At 37.3% G+C, this 24,460-nt stretch overlaps 2 protein-coding genes across 2 annotated transcripts in view; both read left to right on the forward strand.

Annotated features, from left to right (window-relative positions):
* The first annotated feature begins 7,005 nt into the window (after positions 1–7,005).
* LOC132546765 (apolipoprotein D-like) lies at positions 7,006–10,154 on the forward strand. The gene is made up of 4 exons (XM_060210484.1): positions 7,006–7,131; positions 7,643–7,767; positions 9,587–9,681; positions 9,931–10,154. The coding sequence occupies exons 1-4, from the start codon at positions 7,006–7,008 to the stop codon at positions 10,152–10,154; spliced, it is 570 nt and encodes a 189-aa protein (XP_060066467.1).
* Positions 10,155–15,153: 4,999 nt separating this feature from the next.
* The window catches only part of LOC132546766 (serine-rich adhesin for platelets-like), a 42,770-nt gene continuing 33,463 nt past the window's right edge, over positions 15,154–24,460 (forward strand). Inside the window, 1 exon segment of the mRNA XM_060210485.1 lies at positions 15,154–16,347. Within this exon segment, the coding sequence (XP_060066468.1) occupies positions 15,154–16,347 (1,194 nt within the window).

Consider the following 24,460-nt stretch of genomic DNA (forward strand, 5'->3'; position numbering starts at 1 on the left):
CTAGATACTCAAGGAAGATTTTGTCAAATGACCTTGATACTAAAGGAAGATTTTGTTGAAGAAACTAGATACCTAGAGAAGGTTTCATTGAATGAACATGATACCTAGAAAAGGTTTAGTTTACTAAAGGAAGATTTTGTTGAAGAAACTAGATACCTAGGGAAGGTTTCGTTGTATGACCTAGATACCTAGAGAAGGTTTAGTTGAATGACCTAGATACCTAGAGAAGGTTTAGTTGAATGACCTTGATATCTAGAGAAGGTTTAGTTGAATGACGTAGATACCTAGAGAAGGTTTAGTTGTATGACCTAGATACCTAGAGAAGGTTTAGTTGAATGACCTTGATACCTAGAGAAGGTTTAGTTGATTGACCTAGATACCTAGAGGGAAGGTTTAGTTGAATGACTTAAATACCTAGGGAAGGTTTAGTTGAATGACCTAAATACCTAGAGGAGGTTTAGTTGAATGACTCAGATACCTAGAGAAGGTTTAGTTGTATTACCTTAATACCCAGGGAAGGTTTAGTTGAATGACCTAGATACCTAGGGAAGGTTTTGTTGTATGACCTAAATACCCAGGGAAGGTTTGATTGAATGACCTAGATACTCAAGACAGAATATTTTGATTGACTTGTGTTACCAGGAGTGGTTTGGTTGAATAAAGTAGATACCTGAGAATGATTTCTTCGAATGACCTAGGTAATAGTTGAAGTTTTTGGTTCTGTTACAGTTTCATTGAAGGCTTGCTTTGGTTGAGTGGTCGAGAAAAGGTTTGGTTGAGTAACCTCCATTTGTAAATCTTCAGTTGTATGACCTATATATTGTGAGACTGAAAGGTGTGAATACCTGATGCACATATTAAGGTTTAAATGAGTGACAAAGGAGTAGCTTAAGGAACATGAATATTGAGGAGGACGTTTTGGAGGTTCAAAAATATTTAAACTTTGTGGGATCTTTTATGAAACTGCATACATATATTTAGATGAAGGTTTACTGACAGTTGGACTTTGACAAACGTTGGTTTAATGATTTGTTTGAATATTGATTTGGTTTAGATATATGACTACAGTTTCAAAATTTTGATTACCAGGTAGATTTGGATTATTGACTTGTTGTTGACATATATAAATTTATAGTTTGGATTGAAATCACAAAATCTGGATTAGGTTTTGATTAACATATTCAAAATCCAGATTTGGTGTGGAATATGGAATTATGAAATATTGATGTGATCAGATAATTGCTTGTAGCAAGAACAAAAATTGTATAAAGTTTGAATTTGCTTTTCAGAATTCTGGATTTGGTATTGATTGAATTCACGAAACTACAATGTAATGTTGGGCAAATTTAGATTTGCTAGGAGAGATTTTACCTGGATATTACATATCGTAATTTAAAAATCTAGGTATATGAAAAATCATGGAGCTGATAGATTTATGAAAAAGCCTTGTGAACAGTCATTTTAAAGTTGGGTTTCATTTTAATAGCTAGTGGCTACATCACTGAACAACATACAGGAGGTCCATCACATGTTATCAAAAGCAATATGGATTAAGACTTGTTGCCAAGGACACAACCCCTATAAAAACAGGTAGTCTGTGATCTCAATTTCAACTGTAGCCGCTAAGGATCTTACAACACAACCCCAGATATTTACTTGAGGTTGTAAATATTCATGTTCTATTGATAGAGCTATATCAGTTGTCACACTTTGATGCTTTCAAGTGTTATTAATTACCTGTGTAGGTGTATGCAGAGTTGCTTGTTTTTACAGAAATTATTTGCTCATACTATATTTAGAGTCTGATTAATCAATTCTAAAGCCTAGTGAACCATTTGTGAAAAAAAATACTGATTTTTAAAGTTACTGTAGTAAACTGCATAATATCATTGAAGATGCTGATAGTAAGTACGGGCCAGTAGAAACATTTAGGGATTTGACCGGTCTCACTCAGGTAGGCATGTGACTTATACGAAGCTATTGTTTCTATATCTCACTATCCGTGAGTAATCCTTGTGGTTGTTTTCTAAGCAGACTGAATGGTTGTGGGAGGAATATGTACCTTCATATATCAATTCATGTTATACACGTGATTTTCATGTTTACAAATTTGTGATACAATAATATAACATTCTTTTTAGTCTTAGATATGTAATAACTATGAAATATAAAATTTTATTTTTTTGTGTTACGATAATTAAAACTCCTTTTAAAGGTAATTATTTTTGAATTCGATTGAATATGCATGGAAGAACTCTCGCTGCAAAAGGATCGAGAACTTGTCTGGAAAAACGACAAATTGCAAAAGAACATCTGTTTTCTTATAAAGTATTGGCTGTTTTCAATATCATGTGATCATGTTATTTAAATGCATTGCTCTGGTTATCTTAATAGCAGATTTAATCAGAAAAATTGAAAGCATGCATTGATGTTGAGGTCAGTATTTTGTCTTTTTCATTCCTATTTAGTTTCTTAGTGTGTTGTATAACCTGATAAAATTTAATTGAGCTATATTTATAATAATAAGCTCATGCCTGCTAATAAGACCACATGTCTATTGTTAATATAAATTCAGATTTTATCCTGTATTAAGAATAAGGCCATCCCATACATTCATTCTTTGGCTTATTAGAAAACAAGTATGGCAATTGGTAAATTTAGAACAGAACCTAAAGTACATATTGGACTGTTATTATACCATGTTTAGCATTGGAATCAGCAGATCTGCATGTCTATTAATGCCTTAAGGTTCACTCATATCACATTAGTATTTCTCATGATTGGCAGCAACTTTTACTTTCATTTTATTTGAATTGATGTGTAATATGTTTTATGCAAATTAGTGTAAAATTATATAAAAACAATGTATAGCAATTCATGTTATGGTTTATATTAATTAAGTGCATATAATTGTCTCCTGTAAAGTTACTGCTGTTATATATTTTGTTGAGTAGTGCTATTAAACATTGCCTGTATTTGTTAATGCGTTTGTAAGGGCCTGTTCTAGTAATTTTACTCTGCTATGCTATCCATTCCACTTGAAGTGTATTAAGGTGATAAAACATCTTGCACATGGGTTCTGTGATTTTTTAAAATTCTAAGTGTTACCAGAAATAGACACCAATCATGAGGTTTACATAATGAACAAATGCTTGTATTTGTTTTCTCATTATCATATAACACCCAGAAAAAGTTGAACTTTCATTGATGTATACATGCAACATGAGGTCTAAAACTGACAAGTATAGTGTTTTACAAATATTAAAGAAATAATTAGTCTGCTCTATGTAGATTGTCATTTTCACTTACTGTAAGGAGCTCGATTCATGTATGTCAAAGTTTGCCTTATTAATTTGCTATGCAATAACCTAATATTTGTGATTACAAGATATTTAATATGGGAAGCCCTTTGTATATAGATCTGCAAAATGTTTGATTTCATTTCTAGAAAAAGTGCTGGAAGAATTAGAAAAGTGAAACTTGAGTTGTTGATATATGAAAATGTTTTTGTGAGTGTTGTTACGATACTAATTGTTACCATGGTAACTTGGACAGTTAATTATGTACTTAAATATTGTTACTATGGTAACTTGAATACTAAATGATGTACTTATCAGTTGTTACTTTGGTCATTTGAATACTGTATTGTATACTTGTGAATTGCTACTATAATAACCTGAAAGTGCATTGTGTGCTAATGTCTGAAAAATTGTTACCATGGTAACTCAAAGATTGTATTGTTTACTTGTATTTTGTTACTATGGTAACTTCTACACTGTATGTTGTACTTAATATCAATTCTAAATAACTTGTAATTTGTACTTAAGATAAATTGTTAATAACTTGTGATTTGTGCTTAATATAAATTGTTATCAAACACACTTGTAATTTTTACTTACTGTAGATTGTTATTAAATATGCTAACTTGATGAATAGCCTATGAACCTATCAAAAATCTATTAAATGTTATGTTATTCTAATTTTCAAAATATTACCTTTCATTCTGAAGTATATAATAGTAAAATTATATAAACTGTTAAATAATATATTTACTAATGGTTGATGTTCAGCAACTCTACATGTCATATATGTCTTTCACACCGGGGCAGGGCACGTGAGGTATGGACTTGTATAGTGTTGAGGGTACTTAGGCAAGGAATGCCCATAGTGTTCCCTATGTATTACTAAATGTGTATGGTGGAACATGAGTACCAAACTTCTTTCAAACACTAGCCTATACATAACGTGTTTGCCCCTGTGGTCTTCCATTGCACTTATGCATATTCCTGCAATATTTTTATATCACATGTAATGCTGTATTCATATTACTTCTCTCCTGCATTAAAGTTTTTAACTTATTTCTAATTGATATGTAAAGTAATAAAGAATACATATTGTTTATCATTTATCTGGATGTTTTGTTTGTTTGAAAATGAAGAAAATATATCTACCTGTTTGCTGAATCATACCATAAACCTAAATTAGACAAAACTAAGGCAAATATGAACAACCTAAAGATTTACATGAAAAAAATAAAAAGGGAATAAATTTTCTAAATAATTTCCAATTTTCACATTCATGTAATCTGACAATCGTTGTTTATACGCTGCCGGAGGCGGTCGTATATTGGCGTCATCTTCTCCGTCTGTCTGTCCGTACGTCCATTTCTTGTGAATACAATTCCTCCTAAACTGATGATTAGATTTTCATAAAACTTGCTCAATGTCACTACTACAATGGTTTGATGTGCATGAAGGGGCGATTTTACGGTTCATTGATTTTTGTAAGATTTATGCCATTTTATTTTGATCTTTATATTATGTGGTGGTGTATATTGTGTCCAAGGCACTCTTGTTTATTCTTAGTGTATCTACACTTGTCATTTTATATCGTTATAGTGAAAAGGGAATGTAGAGGTAGACATAGATGAAATAGAAGGGGATATGAATTTTGCATTTGGGGGGTTTTAACATCCTCGCAACGGATGTCAGGGGGGATACCAATAGTGGGAAACAAAACAGAAAGAAATGGCAGACAGGAAGGAAAGCGAAATATCAAATCCAGTATTGAAATGGGGCATCAGATTTTTTTTGTTACGTCGATGTCCCCATGCAGAAAAAAATGAAAGAAAACTCAACTCTGCAACGGCCCACGATCATACGCTTCCAACAATCATGCTTTGGAATTCAGCAGACCGTATTCTTGGGCTGTCCCGTGTATCTTGAAGAGAACGCATTAGAGAACCACGACAAACATACGGAAGGCGTCCCACAATTAGTCCTCTCTTACGACTGACAAGTGAACACAGCAGGGAGAATTGCTATTCCAAAATACAGAAAAAACAAATCGAAATAAAAAATACAAAATAAATTAATAAAGGGGAAAAACACACACACAAAACTGCAATGATGCTGCAGCTGCATAAGGAATTGGCTTTTCCTCCCGACGATCGCTTCATTCCATAAGTCATCATCTACATCTCCAAACAACACTTTGCATGGCCATGTTCCAGAGATAACAAAACCTGTAAAATATCTCGGTGTCACTTAACATTCTTACCTGAAATGGGACTCCCATTACTTCCAAAGTCAATCAATCACTTGGTTTCCTACGACGAAATTGAAGAGAAAATTCTTCACATATCAAAGATCATGAACAGAAAACACTAGTTCGTCGTAGACTAGAGTTTAGTGCAACACTCTCTGGGACAGACTCATACAACCTTAAAAAATCAGTCTGAAAAAGTGCAACGCTGAGCTGAAAGATAGTGTTTAGTAACTAGGCACCACTATACAAACTCTGTTACATGACTGAATCCTTTGCCTGCAAACCAGACCAGTAATGTTCTACAAAATACTATATGGCCTTGTCGAGATCCAGAAAATCTCCTGCTTGTCGATCTGCCCATTCATGTAAGCCATCACGGTCCATAAGCATTCAGACACACAAGACCTTAAGGAACTTCTATAAGCAATCCTTCTATGTATATATATATATATAACCAATTAAACGAAAGAACTCACAGCCTCCAGTCTTTCGTTTATTTATCACAATGTCATTCTTTTCTCGTCACTAGAATACCATGCTTTACTTTCTTCTTTAAGAACATACAAACAATACAAAAATTCTTATATTCAAGAAGAAGGATGTGAAAGATGAACTAATGCCTTGGAGTTCATCATCAGGATTGAAAGCTCCCAAGTAACTCCTTGGTGACGTCATCAGACAACAAGATTCATCAATATAGCATCAGAAAGATGAAATCATTTGCTCTCAAGCATTTGTGGTGTATTTCTCCAAATGACTATATTTCATTTTACGCATACTGTATTACTCTTATACTGTGAATGATTGAAATCGTTTTACATATCTCCACAAAGGACAGCGTTGTTTAGTTATATATCTTCTATCGTAATAAGATACTTTTCTCGTGTTTTTAATTGAATCTGAATATTTTAGAAATTCTGTACTTTCAGAAGAAAACTATAACTCTGGTATACGTTTCACCAATGTTTAACAAGAACTGAGCAAACTAGTCCAACGTTCTCAAGATGTGTCCTTTATATAACTACTTCTCTGATATAGACGTCTCAACAGCACATCGTAAGATTAGCTATACAAACGACCTGTCCGAAACCTTGTATAACAAAACTCTCTACTGACCACTGATAATACTGCTCCACACAAGGACATCACGATGACGGACAGATAGCAATGAGCCTCTACACGGCAATACATATTTGAATATATAAACTAATTTCGTTTATGACTAAATCCAACCAATTAACAAAAACTTGATACTCCTCGTTATATTTATATATAGAATATATTTTTGTTGGCTTTAAAATACAAAATTTCAACTAAAAACCGATTGTTTTTGCAATATTTGCCCTATATAATTGGAAGTCTCACCTTATCTAGAATGATGGTCAAGAGCCTCGAATACAGGAATATATATAACAACGATATGACGGATTATCAGCACTACAGACTTTCCCTGTTACAATGATCAGACCATTTCTCTGCTACGCCGTAGTATTAGTGTTAGTTGTCGATCTATCACATGGCCAAGTGTTCGGAAAAGGCAAATGTCCCACAGTGACAGTCCAAGATAACTTTGATTTACAAAAGGTAAGGATGGAAAGAAGAACGAAATTATTTTAACAAATGCTTAAAAGTATTAAGTGCACAAAGTGAACACAGTAACTTTGATGCTGAAATACTTTCCTGTGTCCTGAAGAACACAAAAGGTAGGGTTGATTTAAAAAGGTAGGGTTAGAAAGAGAAATAAAATTGTTTTTAACAAATTCTTTAAAGCAGCTAATGTACATAATGCACACGACATAGTAACTTTGATACTGAAATACTTTCTATTCTCATGTCGTGACGGGGACACCATTGTGTGTGCCACATATGGTGATGAGAATATGTCGGGAACCGCAAGTGGTGACAAAGTGTGCCTGAATGGGCACAATATGTATTGCGGGAAATCATCGTTTTTCCCCATTTCATCTGCATTCACCTGTTACCAGTGTAAAGAGTACATTTCGAATATGGACATTGTTTAACCGAGTTATCGCATGTACTTAAAAATCTGCAGATATATAAAATCCTAATTCAGGGGTTTACCATCTATTTACAGTACCTCGGTGACTGGTATGAAATACTAAGGTTTTATGTTGGTTTTGAGGACAATTCCAAGTGTACAGTGGCGAACTACCAGCTGAAGGATGACGGACATATCCGAGTGGACAACAAATGTATATCGTAAGTTATCTACAGCAAGCGAATCATTTTTATACCTACTTATTCTACAAATACTTTTGTATTTGGTATTTTCTAAAATATACGTGACATTTCAGCTCACCTTCGTATACGATAAATACACTTACGCAATCGATTCGTACCACAATAGAGACCAGTGCATGGTTTGGACGGCATGTGTCTGTCCAATCAGTCCGCAACAGGTTGAAAGGGCGGCTTCCATTCACTGAACACATTTTGTTGCGACGTCAATGTGGTAATCGCTATAACTGAACAGTGGTCACCGTCACTGGGCCCTTCGACAATGGAACAATGCTTTGTTTTCAGATCTGTCCCGATTTTGACTGCACCATGGAGATTGCGGCATAGCAGAACGGGACCATGTTGGTGGCGAGAGCGAATTTTTGTATTACCAGCTTACGACCAACGGCATGGGGGTATTGCAAGTAATAATAACAAACTTTACATATAATACCGTGTGACAAGACGAAATTGGACAGTAAATATTTAAGCATTTAAATGCTACTAGTTTGCTTTTACAGGGAAAATAAACACCTCCTGTATATATAGGTGTTTTGAATTTGTCCTCACCCAGTTGGCACTCATACCTTTTGTAGATGCTGACTGAAGTAGCTCGAAGCTGAAATGATTTACTGTGTGAGGAATACATGATATTTTTGGTTTAGTGAGCTGGCCATGACAACAGATTTTCTGTGTGAAGTATATATGATTTCGTTGGTTTAGTGAGCTGGCCATGACAATAGATTTTCTGTGTGAGGTATATATGATTTCGTTGGTTTAGTGAGCTGGCCATGACAATAGATTTTCTGTGTGAGGTATATTTGATTTCGTTGGATTAGTGAGCTGGCCATGACAATAGATTTTCTGTGTGAGGTATATATGATTTCGTTGGTTTAGTGAGCTGGCCATGACAATAGATTTTCTGTGTGAGGTATATATGATTTCGTTGGTTTAGTGAGCTGGCCATGACAATAGATTTTCTGTGTGAGGTATATTTGATTTCGTTGGATTAGTGAGCTGGCCATGACAATAGATTTTCTGTGTGAGGTATATATGATTTCGTTGGTTTAGTGAGCTGGCCATGACAATATATTTTCTGTGTGAGGTATATATGATTTCGTTGGTTTAGTGAGCTGGCCATGACAATAGATTTTCTGTGTGAGGTATATATGATTTCGTTGGTTTAGTGAGCTGGCCATGACTAGATTTTCTGTGTGAAGTATATCTGATTTCGTTGGTTTAGTGAGCTGGCCATGACAATAGATTTTCTGTGTGAAGTATATATGATTTCGTTGGTTTAGTGAGCTGGCCATGACAATAGATTTTCTGTGTGAGGTATATATGATTTCGTTGGTTTAGTGAGCTGGCCATGACAATAGATTTTCTGTGTGAAGTATATATGATTTCGTTGGTTTAGTGAGCTGGCCATGACAATAGATTTTCTGTGTGAGGTATATTTGATTTCGTTGGATTAGTGAGTTGGCAATGACAATAGATTTTCTGTGTGAAGTATATCTGATTTCGTTGGTTTAGTGAGCTGGCCATGACTAGATTTTCTGTGTGAAGTATATATGATTTCGTTGGTTTAGTGAGCTGGCCATGACAATAGATTTTCTGTGTGAAGTATATCTGATTTCGTTGGTTTAGTGAGCTGGCCATGACAATAGATTTTCTGTGTGAAGTATATCTGATTTCGTTGGTTTAGTGAGCTGGCCATGACTAGATTTTCTGTGTGAGGTATATCTGATTTCGTTGGATTAGTGAGCTGGCCATGACAATAGACACTTTATTTTGACCGTAGGTTAGATGGTGATGGCAAGCTTATCGAAGCGATTGGTGACGGTTACGTTCCGGACAAGACAGAACCAGCAAAACTTCAAGTAAAATTTGGAAAAGGTATGTTAAATTACTAAAATCTTATAAAACAACAATAGTAAATTTGAAAATGCTTCTTATTGTTTTATAGAAGACCAGTTATACATTTTAACGTATACTTCTCTGTATAAAAGGTACTTTAGTTTACAAACATAATCTTTTATTTGTTTTCGTCTCCTTTGAGATTTTTTGAAATGAGGTCTAATTTGCCATTTTACCGAACCTCGAATACTGAAATGACGTATCTGCATTATTTCATCTGTATTACAGATATTCCGTATGGTAATTACTGGATATTGGATACAGACTACAAAAACTACACACTCATCTACTCCTGTAAGGATGTCCTTGACCTTACCCACGTCGAATTTTGCTGGATCCTGTCAAGGGAGCGAACTCTGGCAGCACAAACCAAGGAAATGCTTTATCAGAAACTGTCTGCATTTGGTATAAAAACTGAAAACTTTTTGAAAACACAGCAGACCGACTGTTAAAAATCTTACCCAGTTGTCACTAACCCATTCGATTTTGTATTTATTCAAGTGCAGTAAATATTATGCTTGAATTACCACAGTTCATTATTGAAAACACTGCCTTTGAAAACGATGAAAATCGGCCAAGTGACTATCTAGGTTACAGTGAGCGTGATCCTGTAAATTTTTGATTAATTTCTGATAGCATTAAACAATGGCATGGCTGACGGAAGTTCAGAGGCGTCAGGCCATTTCGATGATTATGCAAGGCCAAATGCAAATACAGGTTGCCAGACATTTCGGTGTTCACATCTGCACTAATGAACGCCTAAAGGAAACTGAGCGGGTAGCTGACAGACCTAGGTCAGGGCGTCCGCGCATGATGTCACAACGTCAGTACAGGTTTATTCGTCTGTCGCTTTTGTGCAATCGGCACCATACTGCCACTGAATATGCCTTTCATACCATATGTACTTATAATCGCCTATTCAAGGAAAAATGTTTGAAAATGATTTGGGGATTTTGATTGATCGGCAGATACGCCACCCGTTTGTAGATCTACCCCTTACTGCTCCTCGACGTCAGCATCGTATGACTTGGGTGGCGCCACATACCCCTCCCCCCTCCCCACTGACCGAGCAGTTTTCGTGGAGAACGTTTTGCCGACTGTTGCGTAGTAGAGATGGATAGGTTTGAGGGTGGATCGGTTATGATGTGGGCAGGAATCTCACATGGGTTTAAATCACCACTGGTTGTTGTAGTTATTATTAGTAATTAAACTTCCGCTAGATATTGAGATGAAATCCTCCGACCCAATGTTGTCTCATTATTACAACAAAACAACCTCACATTCCAAAAGGATAATGCTCGGCCCCATGTAGCGAGGACTTTCTCACTAATAACAATATCCACCCACTGGACTGACCTCCATACAACCCCGACCTATCCCCTATAGAGCACTTGTGGGGCCAGCTGGATAGATAGGTTCGACAACGCCAGCCTCCCCCTGTTACTCTGGCCCAACTGAGAGCAGCCCTCTTGGAAGAATGGGCCAACATCCCAACCCTTACTAGATATGTTTGCAGGTGCAAGGGATGGGAATTGGGAATGTTAGAAGACTGACCTTGAATATCAATAAATCTTGCTGTTTGGCGGTTTTTCAGAATATTAATATATAGAACAACCAGAAAACTATTATACTGTGATTCTAGGAGAAAGTTTATTCATATAGAATTATACATATATTACATGCTAGCAATGACGAAAGAAGGCATAAAATATAGTATAGTAAAATAGTAAATAAGGATAATAGTAATTATCAGAAGGGGGTGGGGGTGGGGGGGGGGGGAGGAGATACATTTATGATTGTCATCAGAATAGTATCTAGGGTGTAATGCTCTAGAATTACAGGGTAGGGTGGGGGCTGTGGGTGGGTGGGGGGGTATTTGATAATCCTTTACAGTGTGTGTTTTTACTTTAAAATGTCCTGCACCTTTATTGAAGTCAAACTCACTAATACATATACTTAGTACCACACATTTACCTCCCTTAACACTTAATGTATAAGGCCAAAGACCAGATAGTTCCCCTCTGATAGACAACTACTCAGAAATGAAACTGGTCAGGATCCATCATCCTTATGGAAGCCTTGAATCCTTTCAGTCTTATAAAGTGTAACTACAGACAGTGTACTGATAACAATTACAAAAGACTTGGCTTAACATTAATTCATCACTGTCTTTCTCTTTTGATTCCCAGAAAGAGATTATATAATCAGATTGGTCTCAACTATATAAAAAATATGACCTAGAAATAATGTGCCTTGAAGTGTGCCACACCCAAGGGTCAATTCTAACATAACAAAAAATTGTGTTTATCTCACGATGCCAAGCAGTTCTATATATAGATGGTTTATGGGGTGGGGATTTCAAATGTTGCAATGATCATATATGTACCCCCTATATTTATGATAAATCTCCCCCTGATACTTTTCTGATGGCCATCAAATGCCATATAAATATGTTACGTGCCTTAATAAAAAAGTAAGATTTGATTTTAAATATCTGTGTGTCATCAATTTCAGAACTGCCAGTCATCAGTAATATGTCTCATATATTTGATATACAAATTTTGTACACATCCATACATCATACAATTTTAGATAATGAAGCTGACAGAATTACAAAATGGGAAGATAAAAAAATCTTTATAGAGAAGTTTGGTTCATCAATATCTTTATGTACAGTGTGATAGACTGAAACACAGGTAAATTTACCTGTATCCAGCAGGTCTCCTCACTGGCAGGTGTGATCCCTGATCTCCTGGTATATAATACCTGTACTGGGACTCATCAGTGATGATAAGGGTATAGATTAAACAGAAAGATAAAGAAATATGATGTCAGAAGTGGTTTCACATATCTCCTCGGTTCTAATTACAAGAACAGCCTTTTTTGTCAAGCATTGCTAGTTTATCTATTGGCTGGTCTCATTTTCCTCGTGTTTTCTAGATAAAAAAAACATGACCTACATTATACACCAGGAAAACTTGTGACTTCCTACATCCCAAACGTTTCAATGAGTTTTAAAATCAGACATTAACACAATCATGCATTCAGATGATGAAATGATTGGATGTGAAATGAAGTTAGAGATTTAAGTTAATGGTTCTTATATAATCGTTTTGAGTAGATAGCCTTTTGAACTAGGACTATGGCAAGATTTCCATTGTGTTCCTCGTGCCCACAGATAAAAAGCTGAGACACGGAGCGTGACAGTGCAAATAACAAGTTATAGATCACGTTTCTGTCTCCGTTCATTAAAATATCGAATTTTAAAATCACAATATGTCGTATTTAACTTTATATTCGGAAGGTATATATACACGTTCTGTTCATTTTAAACATTTTTGAGTGTGTGGTTTCATACTGAATAATTTCAAGTAAGTTTAAGGTGATAAATTTACCTAGTTAAATACTTATGCAGAAATTGTGTGACATTACATTTAGCCATGTAACCAAGTATATATACACTGTTTATCATACTACTTAAATACAAAACAACAACATGTGCACAAATAGTTACAGTGTACCTCGTGAAGATCGGTAGGTAACATTATTCCTGCGAAAAAACGTATCGTTACAATAATTCATTATGCACCTTATCAACGGCTTTGTATGCATGTCAACTCCCAAGGTTCACACTCTTCTTTGCTAATATAAATAGTTCGGGTGTCCGGTTTTAATAAATGAATCACTTATCTACATCTCGACAACAATCCGATTTCCTCGTCAGAGTCTGTTGTTTAATACTCGTTCTTTCCCCTGTAATAAAGACGGTTTTGACGCTCACGGGTTCGCTGTATTATAATTAGACTGGACATTGAACAACTTGATACCGACATGATAAACATCACTACAGATTCAAAATTCGATATTGTTTTGGAATCTGATTTCTTGTTCTATAGAGTATTGTATAAAATTGAATGACACATTGTAATACAATGTTTAGATACATAACCGAATAATGAAACAACTTGAATCACAGAGCTTTGTCGCTATGTTAGTGGTGCCGAGGGCCTAAGTCTATGTCGCTATGTTAGTGGTGCCGAGGGCCTAAGTCTATGTCGCTATGTTAGTGGTGCCGAGGGCCTAAGTCTATGTCGCTATGTTAGTGGTGCCGAGGGCCTAAGTCTATGTCGCTATGTTAGTGGTGCCGAGGGCCTAAGTCTATGTCGCTATGTTAGTGGTGCCGAGGGCCTAAGTCTATGTCGCTATGTTAGTGGTGCCGAGGGCCTAAGTCTATGTCGCTATGTTAGTGGTGCCGAGGGCCTAAGTCTATGTCGCTATGTTAGTGGTGCCGAGGGCCTAAGTCTATGTCGCTATGTTAGTGGTGCCGAGGGCCTAAGTCTATGTCGCTATGTTAGTGGTGCCGAGGGCCTAAGTCTATGTCGCTATGTTAGTGGTGCCGAGGGCCTAAGTCTATGTCGCTATGTTAGTGGTGCCGAGGGCCTAAGTCTATGTCGCTATGTTAGTGGTGCCGAGGGCCTAAGTCTATGTCGCTATGTTAGTGGTGCCGAGGGCCTAAGTCTATGTCGCTATGTTAGTGGTGCCGAGGGCCTAAGTCTATGTCGCTATGTTAGTGGTGCCGAGGGCCTAAGTCTATGTCGCTATGTTAGTGGTGCCGAGGGCCTAAGTCTATGTCGCTATGTTAGTGGTGCCGAGGGCCTAAGTCTATGTCGCTATGTTAGTGGTGCCGAGGGCCTAAGTCTATGTCGCTATGTTAGTGGTGCCGAGGGCCTAAGTCTATGTCGCTATGTTAGTGGTGCCGAGGGCCTAAGTCTATGTCGCTATGTTAGTGGTGCCGAGGGCCTAAGTCTATGTCGCTATGTTAGTGGTGCCGAGGGCCTAAGTCTATGTCGCTATGTTAGTGGTGCCGAGGGCCTAAGTCTATGTCGCTATGTTAGTGGTGCCGAGGGCCTAAGTCTATGTCGCTATGTTAGTGGTGCCGAGGGCCTAAGTCTATGTCGCTATGTTAGTGGTGCCGAGGGCCTAAGTCTATGTCGCTATGTTAGTGGTGCCGAGGGCCCTATGTCGCTATGTTAGTGGTGCCGAGGGCCTAAGTCTATGTCGCTATGTTAGTGGTGCCGAGGGCCTAAGTCTATGTCGCTATGTTAGTGGTGCCGAGGGCCTAAGTCTATGTCGCTATGTTAGTGGTGCCGAGGGCCTAAGTCTATGTCGCTATGTTAGTGGTGCCGAGGGCCTAAGTCTATGTCGCTATGTTAGTGGTGCCGAGGGCCTAAGTCTATGTCGCTATGTTAGTGGTGCCGAGGGCCTAAGTCTATGTCGCTATGTTAGTGGTGCCGAGGGCCTAAGTCTATGTCGCTATGTTAGTGGTGCCGAGGGCCTAAGTCTATGTCGCTATGTTAGTGGTGCCGAGGGCCTAAGTCTATGTCGCTATGTTAGTGGTGCCGAGGGCCTAAGTCTATGTCGCTATGTTAGTGGTGCCGAGGGCCTAAGTCTATGTATGTTAGTGGTGCCGAGGGCCTAAGTCTATGTCGCTATGTTAGTGGTGCCGAGGGCCTAAGTCTATGTCGCTATGTTAGTGGTGCCGAGGGCCTAAGTCTATGTCGCTATGTTAGTGGTGCCGAGGGCCTAAGTCTATGTCGCTATGTTAGTGGTGCCGAGGGCCTAAGTCTATGTCGCTATGTTAGTGGTGCCGAGGGCCTAAGTCTATGTCGCTATGTTAGTGGTGCCGAGGGCCTAAGTCTATGTCGCTATGTTAGTGGTGCCCTGGGCCTAAGTCTATGTCGCTATGTTAGTGGTGCCCTGGGCCTAAGTCTATGTCGCTATGTTAGTGGTGCCGAGGGCCTAAGTCTATGTCGCTATGTTAGTGGTGCCGAGGGCCTAAGTCTATGTCGCTATGTTAGTGGTGCCGAGGGCCTAAGTCTATGTCGCTATGTTAGTGGTGCCGAGGGCCTAAGTCTATGTCGCTATGTTAGTGGTGCCGAGGGCCTAAGTCTATGTCGCTATGTTAGTGGTGCCGAGGGCCTAAGTCTATGTCGCTATGTTAGTGGTGCCGAGGGCCTAAGTCTATGTCGCTATGTTAGTGGTGCCGAGGGCCTAAGTCTATGTCGCTATGTTAGTGGTGCCGAGGGCCTAAGTCTATGTCGCTATGTTAGTGGTGCCGAGGGCCTAAGTCTATGTCGCTATGTTAGTGGTGCCGAGGGCCTAAGTCTATGTCGCTATGTTAGTGGTGCCGAGGGCCTAAGTCTATGTCGCTATGTTAGTGGTGCCGAGGGCCTAAGTCTATGTCGCTATGTTAGTGGTGCCGAGGGCCTAAGTCTATGTCGCTATGTTAGTGGTGCCCTGGGCCTAAGTCTATGTCGCTATGTTAGTGGTGCCGAGGGCCTAAGTCTATGTCGCTATGTTAGTGGTGCCGAGGGCCTAGGTCTATGTCGCTATGTTAGTGGTGCCGAGGGCCTAAGTCTATGTCGCTATGTTAGTGGTGCCGAGGGCCTAAGTCTATGTCGCTATGTTAGTGGTGCCGAGGGCCTAAGTCTATGTCGCTATGTTAGTGGTGCCGAGGGCCTAAGTCTATGTCGCTATGTTAGTGGTGCCGAGGGCCTAAGTCTATGTCGCTATGTTAGTGGTGCCGAGGGCCTAAGTCTATGTCGCTATGTTAGTGGTGCCGAGGGCCTAAGTCTATGTCGCTATGTTAGTGGTGCCAAGGGCCTAAGTCTATTTGTATTTGGTTTTCTGACAGTCCTAAAAAACGTCAATATCCGGAATATACGCTTACTAACCATTTTGTTTCTCCGACCAGACTGAAAATTAAATGGACACAACAGAGAAAAACCTACATATGGAATTTGTGACAGACCCATCCACCACTTCCAAAGAAATCACTATAAGAATTTTTCATTTTCAAAGTCAAAGATGGCCATCTGTCAGCCTTTTCCGGCACGAAGGGCACACCTCGGGGCCAAGAGAAACCTATATATAAAACTCTGAAATAGATCCATCGAGTATTTTTTAAGAAAAGGAGCTAACAAACTATTAATTTTAAAAATCCAAGATTACATCCTTTTGGCCAAGGTTTTTTATCATCTGGTCCCTACATACGAGATCTGGAAAGAAGACCCATCCAGTATTTCTCTAAAAATAGCAATACTAAGAATTGTTTAGGGACATACAGACAAAAGGACAGAATACGGACGCAGGGTTATTGGATAGCCCGACATCTGATAATGGTAGGCTAATAAATGTCATAACTATTGCATTGTATCAGACAATTATCATTAAAAACCGAATTGGAAGAAAATAACCTGAGCATGGACTTAATTTTTTTTATTATTACGACTACGCGCTCTATAGACTGATATATACTTACTATATATACGTGTATGTTTGATTACGTGTAAGTTCAGGGGAAAAAGAAGGTAATACTAACTCCATGTATTTTTTACCGGTTACAGGTCCGCATATCCGGTGACTACATTAACCTATATCTAGGCTTCAGTAGTTTGATAGTATGTCCTCTGTAAGTGAGGATTTTAAGGAATCTCTTTGATGCAGAAACAGCCTAAATGATCGCACAATAGACACAAAAGTGGAATTTAAATAAGATTCAGTAGAGCCAATCAACGAATTAAACTGCAAATTACAGCTGTTTCGTCCTTCTAGGACTCGTCAGTGATGCTACATAATACAGCTGTTTCGTCCTTCTAGGACTCGTCAGTAATGCTACATAATACAGCTGTTTCGTCCTTCTAGGACTCGTCAGTGATGCTACATAATACAGCTGTTTCGTCCTTCTAGGACTCGTCAGTGATGCTACATCATACAGCTGTTTCGTCCTTCTAGGACTCGTCAGTGATGCTACATCATACAGCTGTTTCGTCCTTCTAGGACTCGTCAGTGATGCTACATCATACAGCTGTTTCGTCCTTCTAGGACTCGTCAGTGATGCTACATCATACAGCTGTTTCGTCCTTCTAGGAATCGTCAGTAATGCTACATCATACTGCTGTTTCGTCCTTCTAGGACTCGTCAGTGATGCTGCATCATACAGCTGTTTCGTCCTTTTAGGACTCGTCAGTAATACTGAGGCTCTCAGTTCTGAAGCCTTGGAGGTGAGTGGGAAGAGACGATCTGGTGGTATGAAGTTTAACAGGAGCCATATTGATAAACGGAAACATTTCACTGCAAAATCAACAAAACAATTTACAACATATTTCATACAACTGCATCATACTTAATGACTTAAAAAACTAATGAATATAATTTTATAAAAGAGAGAGCAACATACTCAAAATTTAAATTCTCTCTGTGCATCAATCTACAGACAAATGGACATGGACCACAATATCTACCCCACAAGAGATTGTTTCAACACCAATAGGTAGGGCTGTCTGACCTTCGCAAGGGCGTATCATACTAACCTACAGGTCACGGCTGGCAATCGCTAAAACAGGATGTATGTAAGGGTTGACTAATACGCAATTAGGTAACCCGAAACATTTTCCATGTAAAAAAAAGTGATAAAAGAAGTTGAAGTCCTTAAAAATGACGACACTATGTGGACCTGCATTTTTCTTAGGTACAAAACAATAGCTATTGTGCTTCAGTTGAGAGGTGTTATAAACAACCTGCCTGCTGTTTGAGAAGGCAAGACAATTTTATCTATATGCATAGAAAATATCTCCACTGCAGCAAAACATAATTTTAAACATGATAGTTACTGACGCCCAGTCAATAGAGATAATGTTGTATATATATATAGACCTACAAAAGGAGTAACTTATCATATAGATTCGGAGGTCGGGAATAATCGGAGTATAACACAGGTTTTCTACAGCTATATAACAACAAGTGGTATAATAACATACTATACCGCTAAGATCCCAAATCTTTTTCGATTTCTTGTCACAATTTTGAAACTATATAATTGTAAATTTCTTATATCATAACATAGATTATCATACAGGATGTTCTAAGTAACTGTTTAACAGAATTTGTTTAAACTTTCGAATTGTGTGAACATATTGATAAAGAGTTAACTGTGTCTAGATTTTGATAATACATGAATTTATATTGAAAGGTGTAGTAGCATCGGAATGGTGGAAAAGATAGGAATTCTTCAAGAATGGTGGAAAAGATAGGAATTCTTCAGGAATGGTCGAAAAGATAGGAATTCTTCAAGAATGGTGGAAAAAATAGGAATTCTTCAAGAATGGTCGAAAAGATAGGATTTCCCGAAGATAAGTCCAAAAAACAAAATTGCTGGGAGACTGATTTAAAAGATGGAGTTTGTTTTATGAAGAACAGGTCGTAAAAATTGGTGAAAAGTGATGTAAAAGACAGTTTAAGCCGTAACCTCAGCAAGGCGTTTGATAGTACGTAACTTACAGTTACAATATTTTAATGGTAGGGTTATAGATTTCGGCTAGTTAGTTTCCTTTCATAGATATATACCATTGTTTCAGAAATTTTTTATTCTATTGTCATGCCTCCTGATAGTGCCATGAGATTTTCACGGATGATCGCCTCTCACTTATTGAGGAGATATTTCCCAATTATTTAAACTGATGTTAACAATTCGTAGACATTATCAATTCGTGAATTAAGGGAACTCAACGAAAATAGAACCAACACGAAAATTGTTTTATAGGAGATAAGACTTCAAAGATGTACGCTTTATAGGAGATAAGGCTTTAAAGATGTATGTTATAGGGATTCACATGTACAAGTATAAGTTACCATTAAAGATTCTATGTAACGTATAAAATAGTGGATCTATTTAAAATGTACTTACGTATCAGTGTAATCCCTGTCAACCAAATGGGTTCATTTCTTAGACAACTGTAATCAAAATTAATCTACAAAAACATATTGAAAATAGTATTTAAATCGGTACACTGCACTCATTCTTCATTATATATCATTACGCATGGTATATTAAATTACTTAAATCCAGTTTCCATTATCTAACAGGTATATTGTAAAAATAGTACAGCGACACGGTTTACGACCCGGAAGTTCCATGATGTTATATATTGTGTCATCCACAAGACAGTCAAAATTCAAATTAACAAAAATATCCACATAGACACCAGACCTAGCAACGTCTCTACACGTTAACGGATGGCAAGTATCAATAACTAGACTGTAATCATCTTACAATTATTTTCAGAATATATAATAACATGATATATATATATATATATATATATATATATATATATATATCTGTGTGTGTGTGAGGGTGTGTGTGTGTGTGTGTGTGTGTGTGTGTGTGTGTGTGTGTGTGTGTGAAGGTGTGTGTGTGTATGTGTGTGTGTTTATGTTTAAGTGCGTGTGTGTGTGTGTGAGGGTGTGTGTGTGTGAGTGTGTGTGTGTGAGTGTGTGTGTGTGTGTGTCTGTGTGTGTGTGAGGGTGTGTGTGTGTATGTATTCCTTTTAAGTTGAATTGAACTTAAAATAAGCCATTTAGAAACATTCATATTAGTGTTTAACAATATGTTTGTTTTGATATATATTTCAGGATAAGACAATGATAAGACAGTCAGTTATCAGACGATCCCTGGCGGTACACTGGGTTTGACGCTGAAACTGTGAGTGTGTTGATACCGGCAGGTGTCTGAGGCGAGTCCGGGAGGTACCATACCTCAAACTGCTCCAAGCCAACTGACATGTGGACAGTTAAATCCTGTATGAATGGATGATTGTGAGTAATATTTAATCTATTTTCTATTGGATCTTTGTTATTATTCTCTTTATTGCCTCCAGAGATGAAGATTACAGAAGAATGTTGAACATATATACAAAGCGTACGATACATATATAAATGATTACAGAATATGAATAACATAGATACACACTTTATGCTTTAGGAGTAGGCATATCAAGTGCAAATTAAGCGAAAGGGGGTATTTTAAGGTATACCCAAGAGTTTCAAAATACAATTTTCTGACACAAATCAGGTAAACTATAATGAATTGTTAAGTCACATGACTCCTACAAAATGTACATGGACTATTTGTTATCTTTATCATTATATATATTAATTATAATATAGTTTACACATCTTGAACACACAAATACAGGATTTTATCCTGAATTCAATCAGCTCTTCTGCACTAATTTGATAGTTTACATTTCCTCCAATCAATATATGTAATAACTGAAGGTCTGGGAGAGAGTGTAAATAAACACTAAACAGTATATCAGTGGTATTGATTATACTGCACCACAGTTGGTCCCTCAACTCGGAAGTATAAATACACTGTAGCACTAGATGTGTCATAGGGTCTTGATATAGAAACCCACATTTGTGACATAATTCCATGGTAGTCAAGCTACGAATGGTTACCACTATTTTCATTATGTAATGTATATATTTTCTGTATTGAGGAAATCGAAGTGCTAACTTCCATAAAATACTAGGTTTGGGTTGGTTATGTATTTCTCTAAACCTTGTAAAATCATCATCAAACTTCATACGTTCCTTTAGATTGTACTCTTCATATTTCATTACAGCATTATATACTGTTGTTTTCCAATGGCTTTTCTTTCGAAAAATTCCAGTTTCTACAAAAGTATCTAGATTTTGAAGCAGTGAATACTTTTTTAATATTTTGACTATGTCTGGGATGAAACCGATCTGGTATGGTCTACCTAGTCGAAACAAAAATAGTCTGGTAATGAAAACTTTATAAACAGAAGACATTGTTTTCAATCTACACAATCTTCCAAAAAATAACAACTTTCTAATGTCTATATATGCTTCGATAGAGATCCAACCAAGTAAAGATGTACACATATCTGTTCTGGTTCTCTTTTCAAACCCTTGAATAGATTTAACAATAAAATGTTGCGCCCTTTCTAGCATTATTATTTCGGTTTTTGTCAATTGCCAAAGCTCACATCCGTATAAGGCTGATGGATAAACTTTAATTTTGATAAGCTTCGCCACTGTTAAAGGGTTTAGAGCACAAGGATGTGCACCAGAACGAACAAGGGACATCGTACCCGATCTTAACTTACTACATGCACGTGCTGTTCTCTCGAATGAGTTCTGTTTACAGTTTAATAAGATACCAACATGTGTAATGCCATCAGTCTGTGGTATAATACAATTGTACAGATAAAGCTCATTATACACAGTGCAAGTTCTACTATTTGGGTTTGTGAAGGTAACAATTTTGCTTTTTACAGCAGAGAATGAAAAACGCCATCTTTTACTATAATTTTCACTTATTGATATCATTTTCTGAAGACTTCTAAGACTCGTACTGACCAAACAGATGTCGTCTGCTTGAGTAGGAACATTAACATTTAAATCAACAATTACTGCTCCTAGGCCAGAATTCTCTATTTCATTTAGTAAATCGTTAATAAATACTAGGTACATTTTGGCAGACAATGCCCCTCCCTGTAATATTCCACGTTCCATTTTGAGCATGGAGGATTTTAACCCATTGAATAAAACACAACTTTCAACATTTGTATACATACATTTAAGTAAAATCCACGTCTTCGCATTTAATCCTAATTCATAAATTTTGTACAATAGTCCAGCGTGCCACACAGTGTCGAACGCTTTGTTACTATCTAAGAAAGCAACATGGACGTTGGAACCATATTCAATATTGTGACTTATACATTCTTGAAGACTGAATGATGTGCATAGACTACACAAATCTTTTTGATAGGCAGACTGTTGTCTATTTGGAAATACACGGGAATTTAAAACTCGTTGGATTCTTTGTGCTAAAACCATTTCAAACATTTTAAAAAATACAGGTAATAATGTGATCCCCCTGTAGCTGTTGGGGTCTTCTTTCTTTTTACCTTGACCTTTATACAATGTTATAATAATGCCTTTTTTCCAGTCTTTTGGAATGTATTCGTTTTTTATGACATTATTAAATAAGGTGGCGATATATTCAAAAAGTACTGTTCCACCATGTTTAATGTGTTCGTATACTATACCGTCCCACCCTCCTGCTTTTTTAGATTTGAGACCTCTAGACACCAAGGCAATTTCTGAAGTGGTAATGCATTCGTTCAGGTATATGTCTACCTCATTATGAACTTTCTTTTCAATTTCGTTCACGCGGTTTATGATTTCTCTTTGGAACGTGTTGTCCAATTCTTCATTCGGTTTATCATGGAACAAATTTTCGAAATGTGTCGCCCACGCTTCGACGATATTTTTGGGGTCTCGTAAAATTACATTGTTGTATTTCATTTCAGTCTGAAGTGTTTTGCTTTTACAAGATTTACCTTTGTATAAATGCCAGAATAAATTCTGGTCAAGTTCACTGGATTTTTCTATTTCATTAAATTGTTCAGACATATACCTATTAAATGCATCACGAAGTTTTCTTCTGAAAGAAGTTTTGCTCTCTTTATACTGCAGAAAACTATGAGAGAAATTTCTAGGTTTTCCTTCATTTAGCCATTTTTGCCTTTTAATTTGCACCGAAGTGTGCATTTCTGACAATTCTGTAGACCAATATGGTTTTAAATAGCTTTTGTACTTTTTTATATGCAAGGTAGAGTTGGAGGATTGCAATATAGCTGAAACAATATCTTTGGAGAACTGGTCTATGCATTCGTTAGACATTTGTCCGGCAGGCAATTCTATTAACTTTAAATTATTTCCCAACTCCAGCATATAATTATTAATATTACCGTTATGCAGGACTTTTTTCCAGTTATATTTCACAAAATTTGATGTATTTGATGCATTACACCGATATAGCAACGGTGAGACCTTTATAGAACATACAATAGGGCTGTGCTCAGACACATTCATAGCTTCATCATCTAGTACTTCACATGAATCAACTAAGTCAATCTTATTTGACTGGACAAGAACATGGTCAATACAAGTACAGTTACCCGTCTGAGGCCAAAATGTATAAACAGGTCCCTTGCAGTCTGATTGTACGTTGGCAGACAGTAGGTTCATTCTATCTAAAAATGATCGGAAAATTGTGGATCTCTCGTCATCTTTAAATTGGTACCGGGGACCCTTAATTTTAACATTTAAGTCACCTATAACTATCACTAGTCCTTGTTCCGAATAAACAGAGACAAGCGATTCTAATAGGTCTATGTGGTCAGTGAACATTTCAATAGGTCTCGAGGAGGCTGGCATATAAGCCAGAAAACAATATATATGCTCCCCATTCTGAGTTTGAATCTCACTTCCAATAACTCTCGGACTATCCACGGGGATTTCTTGAACAATTAGCGATTTGTCTTTGTACAGAATACCAACACCACCTCTAATACTACATCTGTAACGTAGTGGGTCAATTTCATAGACTGGTTTTGCTATATAAGAGTAACCGCTACTTTTAAAAGTATCAAAAAAGGACATGCTATATTCTCTCAACCAGTGTTCAGAGACACCGCATATATCAATGCTCTACAATTATTTTCAGAATAGATAATAACATGATATATATATATATATGTGTGTGTGAGGGTGTGTCTGTGTGTGTGAGTGTGTGTGTGTGTGTGTGTGTGTGTGTGTGTGTGTGTGTGTGTGTGTGTGTGTGAAGGTGTCTGTGGGTGTGTGAGGGTGTGTGTGTGTGAGTGAGGGTGTGTGTGTGTGAGGGTGTGTGTGTGTGAGTGTGTGTGTGTGTGTGTGTGTGTGTGTGTGTCTGTGTGTGTGTGAGGGTGTGTGTGTGTATGTATTCCTTTTAAGTTGAATTGAACTTAAAATAAGCCATTTAGAAACATTCATATTAGTGTTTAACAATATGTTTGTTTTGATATATATTTCAGGATAAGACAATGATAAGACAGTCAGT

Source organism: Ylistrum balloti, unplaced genomic scaffold (assembly GCF_031769215.1).
Source record: "Ylistrum balloti isolate Yb309-2 unplaced genomic scaffold, AGI_CSIRO_Ybal_v1 Utg369912, whole genome shotgun sequence".
Classification (NCBI taxonomy): Eukaryota; Metazoa; Mollusca; class Bivalvia; order Pectinida; family Pectinidae; genus Ylistrum; species Ylistrum balloti.

Coding starts and splice junctions, on each gene's coding strand:
- LOC132546765 (XM_060210484.1), top strand. CDS start 7,006: ATGATCAGACCATTTCTCTGCTACGCCGTAGTATTAGTGTTAGTTGTC. Junction 7,132..7,642: donor ATAACTTTGATTTACAAAAG/GTAAGGATGGAA, acceptor ATCTATTTACAG/TACCTCGGTGACTGGTATGA. Junction 9,682..9,930: donor TCAAGTAAAATTTGGAAAAG/GTATGTTAAATT, acceptor TCTGTATTACAG/ATATTCCGTATGGTAATTAC.